Source organism: Suricata suricatta, chromosome 13 (genome assembly GCF_006229205.1).
Source record: "Suricata suricatta isolate VVHF042 chromosome 13, meerkat_22Aug2017_6uvM2_HiC, whole genome shotgun sequence".
In the NCBI taxonomy this organism is placed as follows: domain Eukaryota; kingdom Metazoa; phylum Chordata; class Mammalia; order Carnivora; family Herpestidae; genus Suricata; species Suricata suricatta.
The window spans coordinates 20,333,120-20,354,161 of NC_043712.1; the positions used below are offsets into that span (position 1 = coordinate 20,333,120).

A 21,042-nucleotide genomic window follows, 5' to 3' on the forward strand; every position below is an offset into this window, starting at 1 on the left:
GTGATGTTTATAGCAGCACTATCAACAATAGCCAAATTATGAAAAGAGCCCAAATGTCCACTGACTCATGAATGGATAAAGATGTGATACACACACACACACACACACACACACTCTCTCTCTCTCTCTCTCTCTCTCTGGAATATTACTCAGCCATAAAAAGAATGAAATCTTGCCATTTGCAACCATGTGGAGGGAGACAGAGTATATTATGCTAAGCTAAATAAGTCAGAGAAATACAGATACTGTATGGTTTCATTCCTATGTGAAATTAAGAAACAAAACAGATGAACAAGGCCAGGGGCGGGGAAAGAGGCAAATTACAAAAAGATCCTTAACTATAGAGAACAAACTGAGGGTTGATGGAGGGATGGGGGTTGGGGATGGGCTAGATGGGTGACAGGTATTAAGGAGGGCACTTGTTGGGATGAGCACTGGCGTTGTAGTAAGTGATGGATCGATCCCTAAATTCTACTCCTGAAACAATATTACACTATATGTTAACTAACTAGAATTTAAATAAACACTTGAAGCAAACAAACCAAAAAATGACTTAAGACTGGAGCTTTCCCCTGCCCTGATTTCCGTATATCTGGTCAGGCCACCTAACCAAAAACATCTCCTAAGATTTTGTCAGCCATATACATCCCGGTCGTCTTTTTAGTCAGTCAGGGCTCATAAAGGCCTTTTTACGCTTATTCATATTTTCTTAGTAATCTCCATATCCCACGTAGAACTCCAACTCACAACCCTGAAATCAAGCGTCATATGCTTTTGTGTCAGAGCCAGCCAGGTGCCCCTCAAAAAATGCTTCTTAATTGAAAAGCGGTCCTAGCTGACTACCAGAATGCTCACGTATCTACCCTTTGTATTACACTTTGTCTCTATATTGAAGATGTCGGGGAGAGGTGGACTTCAAGGAATTCCTTCCTCCAGGGCAGAGACAATGTGTGAGACTTAAGAATGTGGGCAAAACATTTACTCCTTTCAAACTCAGGTTGTTACTTGACATAAAGTAATTCAACATTTCTGAGTTTCATATACAGAGACATAAACATAAATCATATATAAATCAGGAAATGGCAGGATCAGAGCCTACGTACAAGAAGAACCTAGCATGCGGAAGGCACCTAATACATGCTTGGTAGTGTTATTATTTCAGAGATCCGTACGTAACAAAGTTGTGCATTATGAACATTTACCATTGAGCAAACACTGATTATTAAAAATCTATGTTCAAATTCTAGAAATATCCATAAGAGGGGTTCCCCACCACAGAACAGGTGACTCACATCAATACATGGTTACCTTTTAATGAAAATAGGTAGATCCGTAGATCAGGCATCAGGTGATCCCACTAGAAGGGGCTTCATGTTCTGAGACGTGGCACAGCCATTTCTCAAACAGATTATAACATAGTAACAAACACTTCTGCATGTTTGGTGCTTTTCTTATGTATAATTATGTAAACTATAAGAAAAAATCGCTGGGGTTTGTGGAAGAGTGCAGACGCAAAACCCGAAATGGTTATTGAATAACAGAATTCAGCCCAGCCTGTGAAAATTGGCCCTCCCCTTTATCCTAGCCGAAGTGGATTCCTATCGTCTCAGGTCCTTAACGAAAGGGCCACTCGCCGTGCTAAGGTCTCAGCTGGCCTCCGCCACGCCTCTGCTAGCAGAGCCAGTAGCAAAGCGTCTCTTGGTGCCTTGTCTGGGCCCCGTCCCCAACAGCACCGCCTGCATCTCCCATGAACCTTTTCGGCTGTCACTCTTCAGAAGGGAAGTGGCGTATGCATCAAGCAGTTAAAACACGAATCGCGGTGGGCAGCCGCAGCAGTCTGCAGGTGGAAGGCGGGACTTCCGCTCCCTCTGGTGTACGTCAGGCAGGAGGCGGAAGCGTAGCGGGGGCGGGAAGGTTGTAGAGCCGCATGTTGGGTCTCTGTCTGCCGGTCTGTAAGTGGTCGCGCCCCCTTTGAGAGAGCATTCTGGGTGCGAGGAGGGTCCTGGGCGCTCTGGTAGCCCGGGTAAGTAGGACCACCTGACGGCACTCGGGGATGGAAGTGTGTGGCCCCAGCGCGGATCTGCTGCCGCTGTCTTTGTTGCCACAGGGTAGCGGCCCCCGCACCTTCTCCACTTCCCCTCCTCTGGGTGGTGTCGATCGCAGCCCCCGCCCAGCCTGCCCTCCACGCCCTCTTGCAAAGACCCTTTGAGACGCTGGTGCCACTTTTTTACATCCCTGCGTAACATTCCCCTTCTCTGGATGGCCCTCTTTGTTCTCGACCTAGCCTGCTTGCCAGCCCTGTACTTGTGCCGGAAAAGCGCCTAACGATACTTTGTTTAAAACCGCAGTCTGTGTGCTAGCCCTGGTACGTTTCCCGGGTTCCCTTGAAGGCATCCTTCATCATGCCAGTAGAATCAGCTCCTCTCTGCTTCCGGAGCACTGTTTATGCCTTTTAAAGAGCGCGTTTGTTAAACGCTTTCGTATGGTTGCTTGAATGAGAGTATAGTTTCCCATCGGACTGTATGTTCTTTGAAGGCTAGAGTGGGGTCCTGCTCATTTGCGACCTCCCCAAGGCCTATGACAAAAACCACGAAGTTTGGAAACTAACAGCCCAAATATTGTTATTAGCTTTGTGACCTTGGGCACTGAACTCCCTATCTATAAAACGGTGATAAGTAAAATAATTTCAAGCGTCTTACATAGTGTATGGTGCAGAGTATGTACTTGGTAAATTCTAGGCTTGTTTTCCTTTTTAGCTTTTAGTATTCACAGTCGTTGCTGGATATATTTTAAGTGAATCCAGAAGCACTGTAGCAGAGTGATTTTTTTCTTTCTAGCACTCATCGCATTGATACTGTCGATTAGTTGATATATGTGGTAGTATTTGGTAAATACAATGTAACGGTGTATATTAAAGTCAGTAATGCTAAATGTTGGTATCACCATCTGCAAGAATAAACACTTAACGTTCTAACTAAATACTTGAGGGCTTTGCAGAGTTTAAATTTGTGGTTTTCAGATGTATATTTCTGATGAGGAAACTGCAAATGTTTCATTGTAGGGAGGCTACCTTCTGACAACTTTTAGTTTGTCATTGAAGTATGATGCCTTTTATAGCCTTTTATATGTTTGCACATGTTTTTTTGTTTGTTTGTTTTTTGTTTTTTAAACAGGCGATTGTAAATTGCTGACCAGTTGCCACTGCACAGAGTTGAAACAAAATAGGAAGATATGGCAGCAAACTCATCAGGACAAGGTAATGCGTGCTGGAACTTGTTATTAATAGGAACTTCTCCCCATAATAGTAAACATGTTTTAATAGAAAAGTTAGTATATGGCAGTTAACTGTAGTCAGATAATAAAATGAATAGTGAAGTAAAAACCCTGTATTTGAAGTAAGTCTAAGATTGTATCAGATATATAACATTCTTAATAGTTTTTAATCCTGTTTGTTTTTTTCAAATGTTAATTTATTTTTGAGAGTGAAAGAGCAGGGGAGGGGCAGAAAGAGAAAGAGAGAGAGAGAGAGAGAGAGAATCCCAAACAGACTCCATACTGCCAGCTCAGAGCCGGCTCGATTTCACAAACCATGAGATCATGACCCAAGCCAAAATCAAGAGCTGGACGCTTAACCAACTGAACCACCCAGGCACCCCTGTTAATTCTATGTTTTAACCTGTGTTAAGATTATTCACAGTGTAAACCTGTGTTCTCTTCTCTTTTACTGGCATTCAGAACCACTTTTAAGTTTATTTATTATGAGAGAGAGAGCAGGGGAAGGGCAGAGAGAGAGGAAGAGAGAGAATCCCAAGCAGGCTCTGCCTGGTCAGTACAGAGCTTGATGGGGGACTTGAACCTATGAACCTCAAGATCATAACCTGAGCATCTAAGCCAACATCAGGAGTTGGACACTCAACCAACTGAACCACCTTGGTGCCCCTCAGAACCACTTTCTTTTTTTCAAAGAGAGAGGGCGCAAGTGAGTGAGGGGCATGGAGGGTGGGAGGGGAGAAGGGAGAGGGGAGAGGGAAGAGGAGAGAGAGAGAGAGAGAGAGAGAGAGAATGAATGAGTAGGGGAGGGGCAAAGAAAGCAAGAAGAAGAATCCCAAGCAGGCTCCACACTGTCAGCGCAGAGCCCAGTGCAAGCCTCGAACCTATGAACTGTGAGATCATGACCTGAGCCAAAGTCAGATGTTTGACAATTGAGCTACCCAGGCACCCACACCTGAGAATCACATTTATTTATTTATTACTTATATGTTTATTTAAGAGAGAGAATACACACAATTAGGGAAAGGGCAGAGGTAGAGAATCCCAAGCAGGCTCTGCAGTGTCAACACAGAGCCCAACATGGGGCTCTATCTGATGAACCATGAGATCGTGACCTGAGCTGAAATCAAGAATCACGCTTAACCGACTGAGCCACTCAGGAGCCCCCAGAACCACTTTTAAAGGTGTTATATTATCACCAGGCAATATCCATGCCTTTATCTTCATTTGCTCTAGACACTTTCATATACATCTCTGTTTAGACGGTTTCTAAAGCAAATCAAGTCAGATACATCCTAGAGAAGGAGTTTTTATTTATGGGCCCAGCACCCTTCCGATGAGCCACTCTGCTTCCTCTGGGAGTTTTTATTTAAAAATAAATTTGAGGATGCCTGGGTAGCTCAGTCAGTTGAATATCTGACTCTGGATTTCGACTCGGGTCAAGATCTCACAGTCATGATGCAGCCCTGAGTCAGGCTCCAAGCTGAGCACAGGGCCTGGTTGGATTCTCCCTCTCTGCCCCTCCCCTGCTCATGCATGCTCACATGCTCACTCTCTCTCTCTCTTTTTCAAAATAAGCTTAAAAAAGAACAAAAATAAGTTTTAGGGGGTGGTGAGTGGCTCAGTTGTTTGAGTGTCCGACTCTTGATTTCAGCTCAGGTCATGATCCCAGCGTCGTGGGATCTAGCCCCACATCAGGCTCTGCTGAGCATGGAGCCTGCTTGAGATTCTTCCTTTGTTTCTCTCTCTGCTCTCTTCCCCCAATTACAGGCGCTCACACTTTCTAAAAAAAAAAAAAAAAAAAAATTAAAAATTAAAATGTAATCTCTGGAAAGTATTAAATCCCACTTTGTAAGTTGTTTCCTGTTTCACAACTTGAAAGCAAACCTCTGTTTCCTTTGCCTGTCAACTCTGAACTTTTGTTTGACCCATATTTTTTTATTCTCTCTGTTCTGATTTTTTTTCAACCTTCGTTTTGTCTTAAATTTCTTATGAATGGAATCATAGAGTGTGTACTTGTTTGTGTCCAGCTTCTTTCACTCACTGTGCTCTGAGTTTCATCCGTGTCACGCCGTGTATCAATAGCTCATCACGTTTATTCTGGAGTAGTATTCCACTCTGTGTATTTACCGCCATTTTTTTAGTCATTCTCCTGTTCGGGGGTTTTAGGGTTGTCTCAGTTTTGGCCATTGTGAATACAGCTGCTTTGAAAATACTCATTTATATGTCTTTTTGTAGATGTGTGGATTAATAGATATGAGTGGAGCAACTGAGTGTATCGTTAATTTTATACAAAACTGCCGAACCTTTTCCCAAACCAGTCATACCATTTTACATTCCTTCTGGCAGTGTGTGTGAATTCTGGGTGTTCTATGTACAGCGGTATAGGTCTCTGTAATTTTAGCTATTTTAGGGGATGGGAAGGGGCATCTCATTATAGTATTAACTTGCACTTCCCTGATGACAAAGGTTGAGTTCTTTTTTGTACTTACTAGCCATTGTACATCCTTTTGTGTGATTTGTTTGAGTGTTTTGTTCATTTTGTAAGAATTGGGTTATTTTTAGCGTTAAGTGTTTTGTTTTTTTAAGAGTCTGGATACAGGCCCTCTGTCACTGCTAACTGCATCATCTTGATTATGTTGGAGTTGGTTTTTGTTGACTTTTTTTTTTTTGAGTGTAGGTCACGTTTTCCTTTTTCGTGCTATACTTAGTGATTTGTTATTGGATACTGGATATTATGGGTAATACATTGTAGAGACTCTGGATTCTTTTGCATTCCTCTGAAATGTGATTTCTAGCATATGCAAGCCTTCAACTCAACTCAGACTCCAAACTCTTGTCTTGCCTGTGTTGGGCAGTAGCTGAAATCTCCGTTCAGTCTGATTAGCCTAGCTGCCCCTCTACTGCTAAATCTCCTGGGCTTTCCCCACCACGCTAGTGTTAGCAAGAAGACACACTTTGGGTGGATTTTATAGGCATGTTTCGGGCTTTACTCCCCATGGCTTTCCCTCTTGGGTTTCTCCCCTCATTTTCTGGCTACTCTGCCAGCTCTGAGCTCTGTTCTCTGATACCTCGAAGCCAGTAAGGTGAGGCGATCCATACTGTTTGTGGATTGAATTAAAGGTTACACATTCCCAAATCTCCCTCATTGCAGTTTCTACCTGATTTGGGTCAGTTTCTAGTGCCTTCACATAATGACTTTTTAATAATTTGTCCAGAATTCATACTTCTGCAGTGATAGGGCTGCTCTACCCAGACTACTCTGTCAGTACTGGAAGTTGGAAGTCTGTTTTATTATATGTAAATCTGTTTCAGTGTATTAGTTGGGTGTAGGGCAAACTAAAGGTTGCCTGAGTTTTATAGAAGTGTCACGTTGTGCAAAGCTAGCTGTGGTGACAGTTGTCTCAGATAACCACGTGTGATTTGTGTGCTCTGTGGGTTAATCACAGGTCACTGTTCCTTCTGGTCTTTGATCTCTTCTTTTCACCTAGTTATGAGATTCAAAATAATTTAACTTGAACCAAAGTAAAATCAAAGATAGGCCTGTTTTTGAAAGGAAATATGCTGCTAAGAGAAAAGTCACACAGTCCAGTCCAGATGAAAATAAATTTTAAATTCTCTGTTCTCATAGCACAAATAATTGAGATTTACCGTTCATTGGTGTTCTTTTTCTCGTTTGCAATAAAACATTTTTAGGACTGATCCATAATCAGTTTGTGATTGCTCCATAATCATCTGCTGTGAAACATCCCCTAATCTAAATAGAAGTGACTTTAGATTAGCCTTTTGGCTTCTGTTGTTCTTTGGTCCGCGGTGGTGTTGGTGTCCTGGGTGCTGCTGGGGACCAGCAGAGGGAGTCCCTGTCATACTCTGTAGACTCCCAGCGAATTCCTAAGTTCTTATCTATTTGGATCTGTTGGATTTTACTTTCTATATTAAATTATTTCTGTACTGTTTATGTGTATAGGAACTACTTAATACAGAGATTGAATGTCAAGTGCATTAATTATCTTACGATAACTGAAAGAAGCAAGACTGAAAAAGAAACCCTGATCTGTACATTACAACTTGTTCATGTCTCTAGTGTAGAAGACAGAATTCCACTGTGTTCACTGGGCCCTCTAGCAGCTCTGGCAGTCTGTCATACTGTGGTAGCAATCAGGACTGCGAAATTTCATACGCTCTTGGCAAACCGTCACTGAAGTCTCCTATTCTTAGCATCTGTCATAGTGTGGAACATTTGGTTCGTTCTTACTAACTATTTGATTGATGAGTAACACTTTGAGATTTCTAACATGTAGAGGCAGATTGTCAAACTGCAATTTGGCCAAAGTACTATGTAAAGAATCTTTCATTATTGGTAAATATCAAGGTCCTATGTTTGTGTGGATTGGTCCAGCCTGATTTTACACACACAGAGAAACCTGGTGAAATAGTAAAAAATGTGATTTTCTTTGATTCTTTTATAGGTCTCTCAAAATGTTTATAGCAGTGACGATAAGGCCTGCAAATCAGGTGGTGGGAACTACTGATCTGGAGTCATTCTGGGTGCTCTTAGCTGTGATCTCAGGGTGCCATGTTGGAGTGGGGTGGCACTCTTGCTTGGGAGGTGTCTTGCTTGACCTCAGCCTCAGATGCTAGTCTTATCCCAAACCATCTATAGTCCAGAAAAAAAAGCAAATGTACCTTTGAGCCTTGTGCTAAGGTATGCTACATCCAATTAAGAATTTGTCTCACTGGCGGATAAAAACCGTTTTTAAATTCTTGCATTTGTATATTTTTAAAGTGGAGAGTGTGGATGCAATGTGACTTACAGTTGGTTTTTAATATCTTTTTAAAAATTTATTTATTTTGAGAGATTGTGGGCACATGCATGAGGAGAGGGACCCAGAGAGAGGGGGAGAGAGAATCCCAAGCAGTGTCTGTTATCAGCATAGACCCGAACATGGGGCTCAGTCTCAGGACCCTGGGATCATGACCTGAGCTGAAATCAAGAGTTGGACGCTCAACTAACTGAGCCACCGAGGTGCCCCTGTGGTAAGTTCTTTATTTTTAAAGGCTAAGTTGTTATTATTATTATTTTTTTAATGTTTATTATTTTTGAGAGAGAAGACGGGAAGGGCAGAGAAAGGGAGACAGGATCTGAAAAGGGCTCTGTGCTGACAGCAGGGAGCCCAATGCGGGGTTCAAATTCAGGAACCGTGACATCATGAGCTGAGCCAAAGTCGGACGCTTAACCCACTGAGCCACCCAGGTGCCCCTGCTCTAGGTTTTTGTTTTTTTTTTAAGCTAGATTTCTCTGTGTCATTTTTAACTACAAAGGAAAGAGTACAGGATTTTTCTGATGTGCTAGGATTGATGTGTAGGCCCCAGGTTCAAGTAGGAAAGAAACTGAGTTGAGGCAGAATATGATATAAAGGAGCTTCAGAGAACGTGTATAGTGAGGAGAGAGCTTGAGATCCGTTCAGCTGGCCTGGGAGGCCTGGCCTGGGAGTGGAACCTAGAAAGCTGCATGCTAATCAGCTTTATTCTTCGTAATGAAAAACTATTCACTGAACGTGGATTGGCAGAATGGGGCTGACCAGAATCTAGTGATGTTAACTGCTAGAGGATGCTAGATAACGGCAGTAATAGCTAGTATTTATGAAGCAGTTACCACATGGCAGGCTGTATGCTAGGTATTTTACTTATATTTGCTATATTTCATATAACCACCCTTTGACGCTGTCACCATTGTCCCCATCGGTCCTGCAAAGTGAGATGATTTTCCCAATATTAAGTAGTAACTGGTAGTAGTGAGATGAGAAATCAGATCGATTCTGTGCCCAAGTCCCCTGTTCATTGTTTTTCCATACTGCACTTTAGCTGAGGGATTAGAACATTCGAATTATAGCGTCTAAGAAAAAATTGGGAGCTCTAGAATAGGGGCAAAGACTTCTTAATTGCTGCATCTCTTCTGCATCTATTATGAAGCAGAAAATCCTTGCACTGAATGAGAAGAGGCCCTGTGAATTTAAGAGGAAAAGAAAAGTGAGTGGTGAGGAGAGGTTGGTTCAAGCGGAAGATGACTCATCGTCGTATTTAGCCAGTCCTGAAGACGGGAAACTTCAAACAGGTAGACAGAGTGGCAGCGTCTTACAGGGAGCAAGTCCGTGAGGCCTGGGAGAGAGCATGAGCACAGGGCGGTCATCTGAGCAGACATTAGGGTTTATTCCTTTCCTTTGAGAGGTCTTTTCAATAAAGTCCAAAAGGTGGCTAAAAGTTGAATAATTTTTCAATCTCAGCAGACACAAGAAGTGTTTTCCATTCACTAGGTACCTAAAAGCTAATTATTAGTAATAACCAACTCATTATTAATAATGACTTATTAATGACTTAATAATGTGATATGCTTTTATTCTTCTAAGACTTAGCCATCAGGCAGTCTCCCCTGGTGGAGGCTTTAACCACGGAATAAATGACATATATTATCAGGGGGTGTGGTAGGCAGAATGATCCTTCCCCCACCAAAGATACCCACATCATAATCCCCAGAACCTGTGACTGTGTTACCTTATGCGGCAAAAAGAACTTTGCACGTATGATTAAGGTTAATGAGGGCCTTGAGATGGGGAGATAATCCTGGATTATCCAGGTGTGCCCGTTTTAATCACATGAGTCCTTAAAAGCAGCACATTTTTTTCCTGGCTGTGGTCAGAGAGAGAAACGGCAGTAGAAGAAGGGTTAGGGAGATGCAGCATTGCTGGTTTTGAAGGCAGAGAAAGGGTACCGGGATCCAAGGAACTCAGGCAGCTTCTAGAAGCTGGAAAAGTCAAGGAAACACATTCTCCACCCAAGACTTCAGAAAGGAATGCAGCCCTGATTTTAGCCCAGTAAGACCACTGAACTATAGAACTGTAAGATAATAGATTTATGTTGTTTTAAGCCACTGAGTTTGTAGTAGTTTGTTACAGCAGCAATAGAAAAATAGAAATAATTCACCGTGTCTGAAATCTAGCAACCATCCATGACCCCTTCTTCCTCATTCCGTACTTTAGATTTACTCTATCAGTGTCTTGTTGATTTAACTTCCTAAATAGCTGTCGGATCTATTCCTATCTTTCCACTTCTCTGGCCCGTAACACCTTCTGTCATTTCTAGCGTGTTCTACTGTAATAATCTCCTCTTTTCTCTTGTCTAGCCTAATCTCAGCACTGCAGCTACAGTGCTCTTTTCATAGGGAGAAGTGTCATTTTTTGCCCCGCCCCCTAATGAACTTACTTATTTATCCTTTAGATTTCAGTTCAGGCATTACTTTCTCTGGAAGCCTTCACTGGTCCCCCTACTCCCAGTCTAGGTCAGGTTTACTCGGCATTAATTCCTATAATAATGATTGTTAGAAATGCTTATAGAATTTTATTTCAGACTATTCATATTCTAAGTATACATTCATTTCTAGAATTATTTGATCATCTCTATCCTCACTGGACTCTTTGAGAACCATGAGAGCTAGAATCATGTCAAGTTTTGGCTCGTCATTGTGTCCTTGGAACCTATCTGGCGCCTGTGTATGAAGGATACACAATAAATATGTTGATTCAATAAATGACTTAAAACATGTTAAACTAATAGTGCCACCATGACTTTAATACTAAACAGGTGTGTTTAAGTATGACATGTTGATTTAAAGTATAGTTGTCAAGGGGCACTTGGGTGGCTCAGTCAAGCGTCCGACTCTTGATTTTAGCTCAGGTCATGATCTCACGGTTTGTGAGATTGATCCTGGTGTTGGGTTCCGTGCTGTCAGCACAGAGCCTGCTCGAGATTTCTCTTCCTCTCACTCTGCCCCCTCCCTGCCCATATTCTCTTTCTCTCTCTTTACCTCAAAAAAAAAAAAAAAGTATAGTTGTGAAGAATATCTAGCTTATCAGATAACCACTTCAAAGGATTTGAATATTTTTAAATATCTTTAAAAATTGTTATGAAAGCAATTTGTCAACTGTAATTGGAAAGTAGATGATTCATAACCCCACTGATCAAACAAAATAATTTTCATTCTTTAGCTCTAGTATTTTTTTTTCAGTAAAAAGAATTTCAGTTAGTTGTTTACATGTGATAGAGCTATTCGTGTAAAGTGAATATCAGCTGTTAGGTTTTGTTTTTTTGTTTTTTTTTTCTAAATACTTTGGGGAGAGCTCAAGCTGGGCGGGGGCAGAGAGCGGGGGACAGAGGATCCGAAGCAGGCTCTGCACTGACAGAGTGACCACAGCAAGCCCGATGTGCGGCTTGAACTCGCAGACTACGAGCTCATGACCTGAGCTGAAGTCGGACACTCACCGACTGAGCCACCCACGTGCCCTGGGTGTTAGGTTTTAAATGTAATTTGACGTGATGCTAGTTCCTCAAGAATGTTTTTAGTGACCAAAAAATGTACGGGAGCTAAATGTTTCTATGAACAAACGTGGAGGTGAGGATGTATATAGGTTTGTGAATGGAGGTAGGGTTCAAGTTCTAAAAGTAGAAGTGTTTGAGAGTGTGCTGCTTTATTCTAAGATAATTCTGTTTGGAAAAAGGCTGATTATAAAGGAGTATTAAGTACTGCATGTGAGATGTATCTTTAACACCCTTATACTTCTAAGAAGATAAAAAGTTAGTTGTTAACTTTATGAAATGTGTAAAAATGTTAAATTATGGCAAGAGGTAGGTATGTGTTTAAAAAAACAACCATGTAATGAGTATAATAAAAGAGTTATATGTTACATATCAATGTCCTAGAGTTTATATAAACTTTAAAGCCAGGAGAACCTTACTGTGGAACATTATATGTTATTTAATATGACCAGATAGACTACTTAGTTTGTGCCTTAAGTTTCAATTTGCAATAAGCTGTTATTATACCCTAAGTGCTATCTGTTGACTTTCATATACTTTTATAATGTAAATGTTTTGTGAAAAAAAGACCTGTAAAGTAATAGTGTATATATATTTTTAAAAGTCAAGAAGGAAGCATAGATTTCAGGGGCATTAGACAAGATCAGAAAATAAACAGCTAAAAGATCTGACCATACCCTTTCCTTGTAAAGTAATCTTTGTGGTTCTCGGGTGCCTGTAGTTACACATTAAGGTCTAGAATATTATGCAAGAGATCATTTTGTTTGATTAGACTGTGGAGAAGGAGTTGAGAGAGGAAATTCTTCTAGAGATGTTTAGGACATAAAATTAGTTGGATTAAGTGATTGGTTAGATGTGCGTAGGAAGAAACTTGAGCTTCTGGGTGGGAGCATTGGGACACCCAGTGAGAGACAGAGATCAGCATTATCCCATATTTTAATGAATCCTTTGAAGTCTGAGGGGATCTTGTGCATGGAGAAAAATACTCATCACAGCTCATAATTTAATTAACAGTATATTGAACTTACTCATCTAATAAACTAAATTCTAAAATAAAATTTTTTAAACCTTTAGAATTGATTATAAGCTTATTTAGTTAAATTCTCTTTAATAGTTTAAATTAGAATTATAATTAATATGACTATAACACATCCTTTTATAATTACTATAATACTTTGTACACTTAAATTGATTTTAAAATATTAACCCGTGATTAATTAATTTACTCATTCTGTACTTGTTTTTTATATCTTCCTGGGGTTATAATAATTTTCTCACATTCTTATCTCTGTACTTTCCCAGGATTCTAGTAATTTTTTTATACTTTCCTAGGGTTACAGTAATCTTACCACTGCCAAAAAGAAAACAAAATGTCAGATAAGTCAGGTTTTAATGTTTGGGGGTAAGTTTCATTCTCTGCCAAAACACAAGATTTGGTAATGCCTTTGAACAGGACTGAAAAGCTGTGTTGGGGTGCACTGGGTCCCTTCTATAAATAAACTGTACCTGTTAAGTTAATAGGATTTTTGTAAACTGATGCCTATCTCAGATTTTTGGTTTCTCACAACCTCAAGTTAGTCCCTGAATGAAATCCTTCTGCGTTCTGTTTTCATTATGAATTAATTGCCCTTTTGTGGTAGCTTTACTGCCAGGATTTAATGCATTTCATCTTCCAAGAGGTCAGGGATTACTACGTCTGTACAGTTAGTTTTCTTTTAGGATATTTCACTAATTCACCCAGTTAGAACGCACGCTTACTACTTGGTCATTGTGTCACATGGGTGCTCATAGCCATGGGTCTCCTTTTAATGGTGTATTATGTGTGAGGACCTGCGCTGAATCCACCTTTCCTGTGCTGGTCCCTAACCTGCTGTTTCTGGAACCGTCTGGCCCCAGTTCCCCATGCCTGCCCCTTCCTCCCTGGGCCTTAACAAAGCCCTATGCAGCTGTACATTAGAGACAGATACCTCTGGTAGGAGAAACAAACCCTAAATGTTAACACTGACCTAATTATTAACTATAATCGTTATGGCTAATCTAATGATTAATTATAATAATTATTTTCATCCTTCTTTACAACTGTTTTTTTATGTATTTTAACTTTCCCTTTTGTATCTTACTATGAAGTCATGGCTTATCATAGATTGAATTTGTTCTATTTAGCTATAATTATTATGCTCTTTTTAATGTTCCAATGTGACAGGCTGGCTAACCTCAAACTGGCTTCCCTGTCTTTAGCACTACCCTGAACATTCTTTAAAAAACTTCTTGCTTTCTGACCGTAAGATGTTCCAGGCCCATCTTGATTTTTTTCTTACCCTAAGACATGCAACCAGAAGTCTGGTTCCTTTTCATGGAGGAGAGACATTTAAAAATAGTTTATGTTGGGGCACCTGGGTGGCTCATTCAGTTAAGCATCTGACTTTGGCCCAGGTCATGATCTCATGGTTCGTGAGTTTGAACCCCACGTCGGGCTCTGTGCTGACAGCTCAGAGCCTGGAGCCTGCTTCTGATTCTGTGTCTCCCTCTCTCTCTGCCCCTCCCCAGCTTGTGCTGTGTCTCTCTCTCTCTCTCAAAAATAAATATTTTAAAATTTAAATAAATAAATAAAATGATTTATGTAAATTTATACACAACGAAGAGCATTGAAAAACTCCGTTGTGCTTGTATTTATCTGAGCATTATTTATCAAATTATCTTCATGTAGTCTTCTTACTGTTTTGTAGACACATTTACAATTACTTTACTGTAGTGACCCTAAAACATTTTTTGTGAACAAATTTATCTTGAGGGAAATTGATATTTCTGTAAACAGCAGGTCAATACTTTCCAGTGTGATTATTTATTTTGCTCGCCACATATTGGACACTATCAGATTTTCACATCTGCTTTCCAGGACTTTAGTTTATTTTATTATTATTATTTTTAAAAATAATCTCTACTCCTAATATGGGGCTCAAATTCACAACCCTGAGATCAAGGCCCCACCAACTGAGCCCCGTTTTTCAGGACTTTTCTATTTACAGTATCTCTAAATTCCTACAAAGATGGAACCACAGAATTATCTTCTAAGAATGCATTAGCCTCTTCTGAGAAGCGGAAAAAAGTTTTGTCCAATAGCAGGAACTCTCCCTAGTGGTGTAACTTGCTGTAAACATGTGCGACTTCATGGCCGCACCTGGGAGAGTGCGCCTCCCCTTGCAAAGTGCTCTCCACTTCACAGAGAACTCACTGTGGCGTGCCATTTCCCAGGCTTTTCTCTTTCCGTTTGTTTTCTTCTGAATCAGGGATCAGAAACTCAAATGCCCGCAGGGCGTATAAACAAGTCAGATAAGGACTGAAGTAAGCTAGCGAGTGCCCAGTTAGAGGTGAGGACGGTTCGTTCTAGTTAACTTTTACCACAAGATCCCTTGTTGCCAGTTTTCAGCATGTTTCTAGAGAAGCAAGAAATCTGAGGGTTTTGTTTACATTATCTCGGGGTTTACATATTGGCATTTAATTCAGATTTTAAAAACCTAGTGGATGCTGCTCCTGGGCCGGGACTTGGCACCCTCTGCTCTAGATCTTTTGTAATTTGAAGATCAAAATCAAGCCCAGTGTTAAGTAGTTGCTAAAGGACTCGGTCTTTCTGCACCCGGTCTGTTCAGCTCCATTTCTTTCTCAGAACTGCTGTGTAGTCAGTCACCGTTCTTTGACTTGTTCCTTGAAAGATCATGTGTCATTTCTGAACAAAAGCAGTTGAGAAAAATAAATATTGTTTGCGTCTGAGCATGCCTGTTGCTCTTTTCCCCCTGAAAACCTTGGTGATCACAATTCTTTAAAACACGGCTTCAGAGTCCTCAGTCAGTATCAGACTCTGCATATATCCATGGGCTGTGCCGGTCAAGCCGCTGGTGGGGAGAGGGAAAACTGCTTACTAGTGGGCTCGTTTATCTTGTTCGAGAAGAGAACTTGCTTTCTGGGTTTCTAAGTGGCCTGGGTTTAAAAATACCTCTAACATGTTTTTGTAATTTCTCTCTCTCCTCATCCACCATCTTTCTTAGGTTTTCAAAACAAGAACAGAGTTGCAATCTTGGCAGAATTGGACAAAGAGAAAAGAAAATTACTCATGCAGAACCAGTCTTCAGCAAATCATCCTGGAGCCAGGTATTGACGAAGAATGTGGCTTTTATATCCAGTGATATAAAAAATGCCTTGGACAAAACACCTCAAGTTGGTTGGCATGGTTTATTTCTCTAATACTGGAATTTACATGTTATGCTTTATTTCCTAGTTAGATTTGAAAAAAATTAGACAAATAGATTGGATTTCAAATATTTTAATTCTAACTAGAATATTTAATGTTCCCTAGAACCTATCTTTAAAAAAAGAAAAGGGTTTGAGCGGTTTTTGTTTGCTACTGAAATCATTGTCACATCCCACTTTTTAAGCATTCTGTAAAGCAGGTAGAATTAGGTAGCCCGGAAATCTTTATTGTGTTCGGTTTCTGCCCTCTTACATCTCTTCTTTCAGCTTGCCCCACGCGAGCCACCCCCCAGCCTTCCCCTCTCCCTTCAGCCAGACCGCTTAGAATAGCGCTGCCTGTCCTCACCTGGACTCACTCCCTTTTACTCCGCAGCACACCACTGTCCTGAGGGCCCCTCTCCCCGTTTCCCAAGAACAGGTGCTGCCCTAAGTCACTTGCACCCTATTGTAGATAAATCCGGCGGGTCAGAAGCCTTTCCTTACGAGACTTGTTAACATTACGTGACACCACCATCACTCCCTCCTTCTTCAAATACTCTCCGTCCTTGGCCTCCATCCACTCAGTGTCACACTGTCTTCATTTCCTTTGCAGACCTTTCCCCACTGCCTGTCTCGTGTCATTGCTCCTCAGAGTTCAGTTCTAGATCCAGTTTCCCAATCTTCTCACATCTTTTCCACTCGACAGCTGCATCCACCTTCACAGCCTGTTGTTTGTGTGCTGAGAACTTTTATCTAGTTCTCTCTCCTGAGCCCCAAACCGCCTCCTGGGTCCCTCTGCTCTGATGCCGTTTGGGCATTTCTAACTTAAATGTGGCCCAAGCGGAACTCCTCTTACTTCGTGCCTCTAACCACTTAATATTCTTGGATTTCTTGTCTCAGTGGATGGTACAGATCTACTAGTTCTCAAAGTCATGAGTGTGACCTTCATTTGTTATTATTATCCTTTTGTTTCCATCTCTAAGCATGTACCATCCTCTGATGTTTATAGTTGAAGCAAGTCTCAAATCTGTTTTTCTTCATCGCTGCTGGTCCTGGCCAGTCTCATTCCTTGCCTCAATTACTAAAGCTGCTTCGTCCCTGGATTTCCTGTTGTCTTAAGTCCTTCTGAATACATTTATCAGTTGTGTCAATTAGGAATGCTTTCATCTGGAAGTAACCAAAACCCAAGAAAATGGGCACGTACGTTAGGAAGTACATTAACCAGGAGTGTGAAGAGCAGAGGGGGGTCCAGAGCGGCGTCACGCAGTGGCCTGGGAGTGTCCACAGCGCTCGGCTGCCCTCCGGCTCCCCCTGCCCCTTTCTCTGTGGGTCAGCAGCTCCCTAATGGCCAAAATATGACTGCAGTAGCCTCCACCTCACCCCTACACTGAGCCACCTATAGAGGCAGAAGCCAGAAGGTTCCTCCCCTGTGTTCGTTTTGTAAGAGCGTGGAGAATGTTCTCCGAAGCCTTCCGGCAGGCTACCCCTCAAGTCTAGTTGCCCAGAATTGTGTATCTTTCTCTTCCCTAAGCCAGAAACCAGCCAGGGGAATGGCACTTACACCAGTCAGAGTTCACCCCCTGAGGGATGGGCCTGGCCGGCCCTGAAGCATGGGGCCATCGGTAGCAGAACTAAGTTTGTGTTCCACTGGCAAGGAAATAGGGAGACAAACAGTTGTTGAGGTGCCCGGCCCTGTCTGCCATAGTGGTGGCACTTCGGAGCCATCATGGACTGGTGATCATGTCACTTCTCTGCTACTAATAATCTTGGGGTCTCCCTTTACTGTTAGGACAAGGTCTACATTTCTTAATGTATTTCACAAGGCTCTTCATATCCTGGCACCTGCCTTCCTCCCCAGCATCATTTTTTGCCATCCCACCTCACCCGTTTTCAGTCCTGACGTCCAGTCCTGTTGGACTCTTACCTCCTTCAGACACGTCAAGGTCTTTCGCCCTGGGCTTTTACACGTGCTGTGCCATGTGCTTGAAAGATTCACTTCTTCTGTTTTCATCATAAGTGTAACTTTACAATAGACGAGAGTACCTCAAATCTGTTTGAAAGTAGGGGACCGTAAATCATCCCCCAAAAAATCATCAAAAAAAAAAAAAGGTAATTTGAAGCCCCAGTAAATAACCTAGGCTTTTCATATAAATTAATGTCAACAGTGGGAGAAGGAAAAAAAGACCTACTCTGGAAGGCTTTTTTTTTATCCCTCTAAAGAATACGTAATGAAAAGTGTGGTTCAGAGGTAAGGAGGTCTCTACCGCAAACAGCCGAGTAACTGAGACTCCCGTTGTAGCATTGCACTCTCGCGACCCCCCCTCAGTAAGGACTTCCGGGATCACGCCGAGCAGCAGCACATTGCAGCCCAGCAGAAGGCCGCTCTGCAGGTGAGCGAAGTGTAGCCGACCTTCTGGTCTCGCTGGAGACGTCCCGGGTCTGGGAGTCCAGCACAATTCCTGGTGTGTATTTCAGTGGAGCGATGTCAATAAAAGCGTTCCACACATAATTGCAATGGTTTTCTCATGTTCAGTCATGCTCAGAGGATTTGAAGGACCAATACAGCGGTAACGAAAGCATCTTTTATGGTTTTGACACGGCCCTGATTGATTCTGTGCTGTGATTGCTTGTGTACAAGCGGGGCTAGGATATTTGGATGGGTAGAATGATCTTAGGGGCTGAACTGCCTAGTTTAATGGTACAGATGTTATTTTTTTTTCAAATTTGTCATGTCGTTACATCCCTTAACAGTCTTACTGGTTTATTGTTGTTTGGATTCTTTTCTTAATGGTCAGCATACCTGATGTGCAGGAAACGTTTAAGGACTAACTCTGACCATAGGAATGCGATAATCCATCAGTTCATAAAAATACTGTTCTTCGTAGTAATAATAAACAGTTTTAGTATTACAGTGATCCTGGATAGTTTGACTAACACTCTCAGAGACCTTGAACAAGCCACCATTACCTATGCTTTTAAGCCTTGGAATTTCGGAATTGGAAGAGACATAAGAGATCATCTCCCTTCAGGCAACCTAAAAACAGTCTTCCTGTCTCTAGTGACAGAGGAAGGTCACTGGTGGTTTTCTGTTACTTACGTTCCAACATTCTTTACAAAAATGTTGGTGTCTTAATCACCAGTCATGGGCCCCCTTCCCCACTTCTCTCCCTCCCCAACTGCTGCCCTTCTTTCATCAAGCTCCTGGTTTGTTGCAAGAGATCTTTGGGACCTTTGTGGCTGGTTTTCCCTGCTCCAAGGAATAAACTAATTCATGTCTGACTCATTACTGACTTCAGAGAATCACAGAGGAGAGAGGGGGTCTGACAGATGAGTGCCTAGTGCAGCTTGTATGAATTCTTGATTACTGTCCATCTCCTCTGTATTGAAACAAAATCAGCAGCAGCAGCAGGACTGATTTTTAAAATAAATTTCGTCTCAAGGATAAGTAATTTTAATGCCTTGGTTGAAAAATTGTGACTTTAATAGCCTTGTTTTTTTTTTAACCCTCCCCCAGCACGCACATGCACACTCATCTGGATACTTCATCACTCAAGACTCTGCATTTGGGAATCTTATTCTTCCCGTCTTACCTCGCCTTGACCCAGAGTGAAGAAAATATTTGTAGCAAAAGCAACTATAAAACCAAATGCCAAAGCTACTATCATTTAGTGCTATACAAACAGTGACTTACAGAATTTTGGTGAACTTTTATACTTTTTGCTTCTTTAAAATAAAGGTATGTGTGATTCAAAGCAGAAGAGGAGGGTCGCCAGGAGGACGCGAGCTTTGGGAACTGTTCTCCACGAGGAACTGATGATGCTCCTTGTCACTGTTTTGTCACACAAAACAGTTTGGTTTTAGCTCCAAGTCAGCCTCTGGATTGGATGGTGGCATACATTCGCCCCGCACCCCCACCTGGGTGGGCCGGATATATCACTGTCTGCAACAGACTTTCACGAACCGTTTGTAGTACTTAAAAAAAATGAGGGTGCTTTTAAAAATGTGAACCAATGGGCTTAAATAAGTTACATTTATATTTGCTGTTTATAGGATTGCTATCAGTGTATCTTTTGTGTTTATAGTCAACATGTCATCCTGAAATCTTCTTTAACTCATGATTATCTCCCTAATTTTCCATTTTCAAAGAAAATCTCAGATAAGACTAAGTTACCAACAAGTCTTAAACATCTTTTATAAACTATGCCACAATAAATTATGTGACTAAAGGCCATTAGAAACAGTGATAAGAAACGTGGTTTTAAAATCTGTACGTCCTCTTATTACTACACGTGTGGTGTGCCAGCGTTGTATTGTCCATTTTTGTTATAATTTAAGAATGTATGCAAGTCAAGCCCCTTTTTAATTACTTTAAGGAGTTAGGATAAGCAAGTTTCTCAGTATGACTCAGCTTTAACAATCTGGGGTGCCTGTTGAAAAAGGCAGTGCCTCCTACCTTATTCCAGTCCTACAGAATTAGAGCCTCCAATTCAGAAGAGTCTGAAAACCATAGGTAGGGGAATTCAGTTTTCATTACACACACACACACACACACACACACACACGTGTATACATATGTATGTAGGTAGGTATATATACATATGTATGTATATGCATATGTGTGTATGTGTGTGTATAAAGTCATAGATTTCTATGTCCATGAAACTTAGAGGTCACTTAGCTAAAATCTATGTGGGTTTTTTTTTTTTTTAACCTTTCATAGGATTGAAATTATATTTTCTGCTATATCGCAAATACAGTATTTTATAACTACTTGTAACTGACTTCATATTAGCCTTGAGTCCCCATTGTCTCTGGTGGTAGGAACTGAAACTTAAAATTCCTGTTTGGGTGAGTATTTAATTGAAGTTCGTCTTCCTTTCAGAGGATTTCTTTCCCTCCTTCCCGAGGTATTTGCAACAATCGCATAAGCCCTGTGTTAACCCAAACTAATTAAAGCAGGAGGGGACACTTCTAGACTCGGTTGTGCCATTTAGATTCTTGAGAATTTGAACTGCTTTTCTGCATTGGGGTGAGGTGGCGGCTGCTCCCATTGTAATGTCACTGTTAGAGCGACGGTGCCCTTACTCCCTGCGGCTGAGGAGCCCCAGGGGCGTCTGGCACCTGTCCCCTCTCAGGCCCATCCAGCTCTTCCTTGGGACTTCGACTGTGGCCCTCATC

At 41.5% G+C, this 21,042-nt stretch overlaps 1 protein-coding gene across 3 annotated transcripts; it reads left to right on the forward strand.

Moving 5' to 3' along the window:
- The first annotated feature begins 1,882 nt into the window (after positions 1-1,882).
- INIP (INTS3 and NABP interacting protein) lies at positions 1,883-20,840 on the forward strand. Of its 3 annotated transcripts, none has more exons than XM_029920369.1 (5): positions 1,883-2,023; positions 3,174-3,256; positions 15,684-15,786; positions 18,164-18,254; positions 19,379-19,560. In XM_029920369.1, the coding sequence occupies exons 2-5, from the start codon at positions 3,232-3,234 to the stop codon at positions 19,472-19,474; spliced, it is 315 nt and encodes a 104-aa protein (XP_029776229.1). In that variant the 5' UTR covers positions 1,883-2,023; positions 3,174-3,231; the 3' UTR covers positions 19,475-19,560. The 3 variants fall into 3 exon arrangements, with proteins under 3 accessions (XP_029776229.1, XP_029776231.1, XP_029776230.1); XM_029920370.1 differs by lacking the exon at positions 1,883-2,023 and adding an exon at positions 2,041-2,365; XM_029920371.1 differs by lacking the exon at positions 18,164-18,254 and having other exon boundaries at positions 19,379-20,840.
- The last annotated feature ends 202 nt before the right edge of the window (positions 20,841-21,042 follow it).

Coding starts and splice junctions, on each gene's coding strand:
- INIP (XM_029920369.1), top strand. CDS start 3,232: ATGGCAGCAAACTCATCAGGACAAG. Junction 3,257..15,683: donor AGCAAACTCATCAGGACAAG/GTAATGCGTGCT, acceptor CATCTTTCTTAG/GTTTTCAAAACAAGAACAGA. Junction 15,787..18,163: donor GCAAATCATCCTGGAGCCAG/GTATTGACGAAG, acceptor CTCCCGTTGTAG/CATTGCACTCTCGCGACCCC.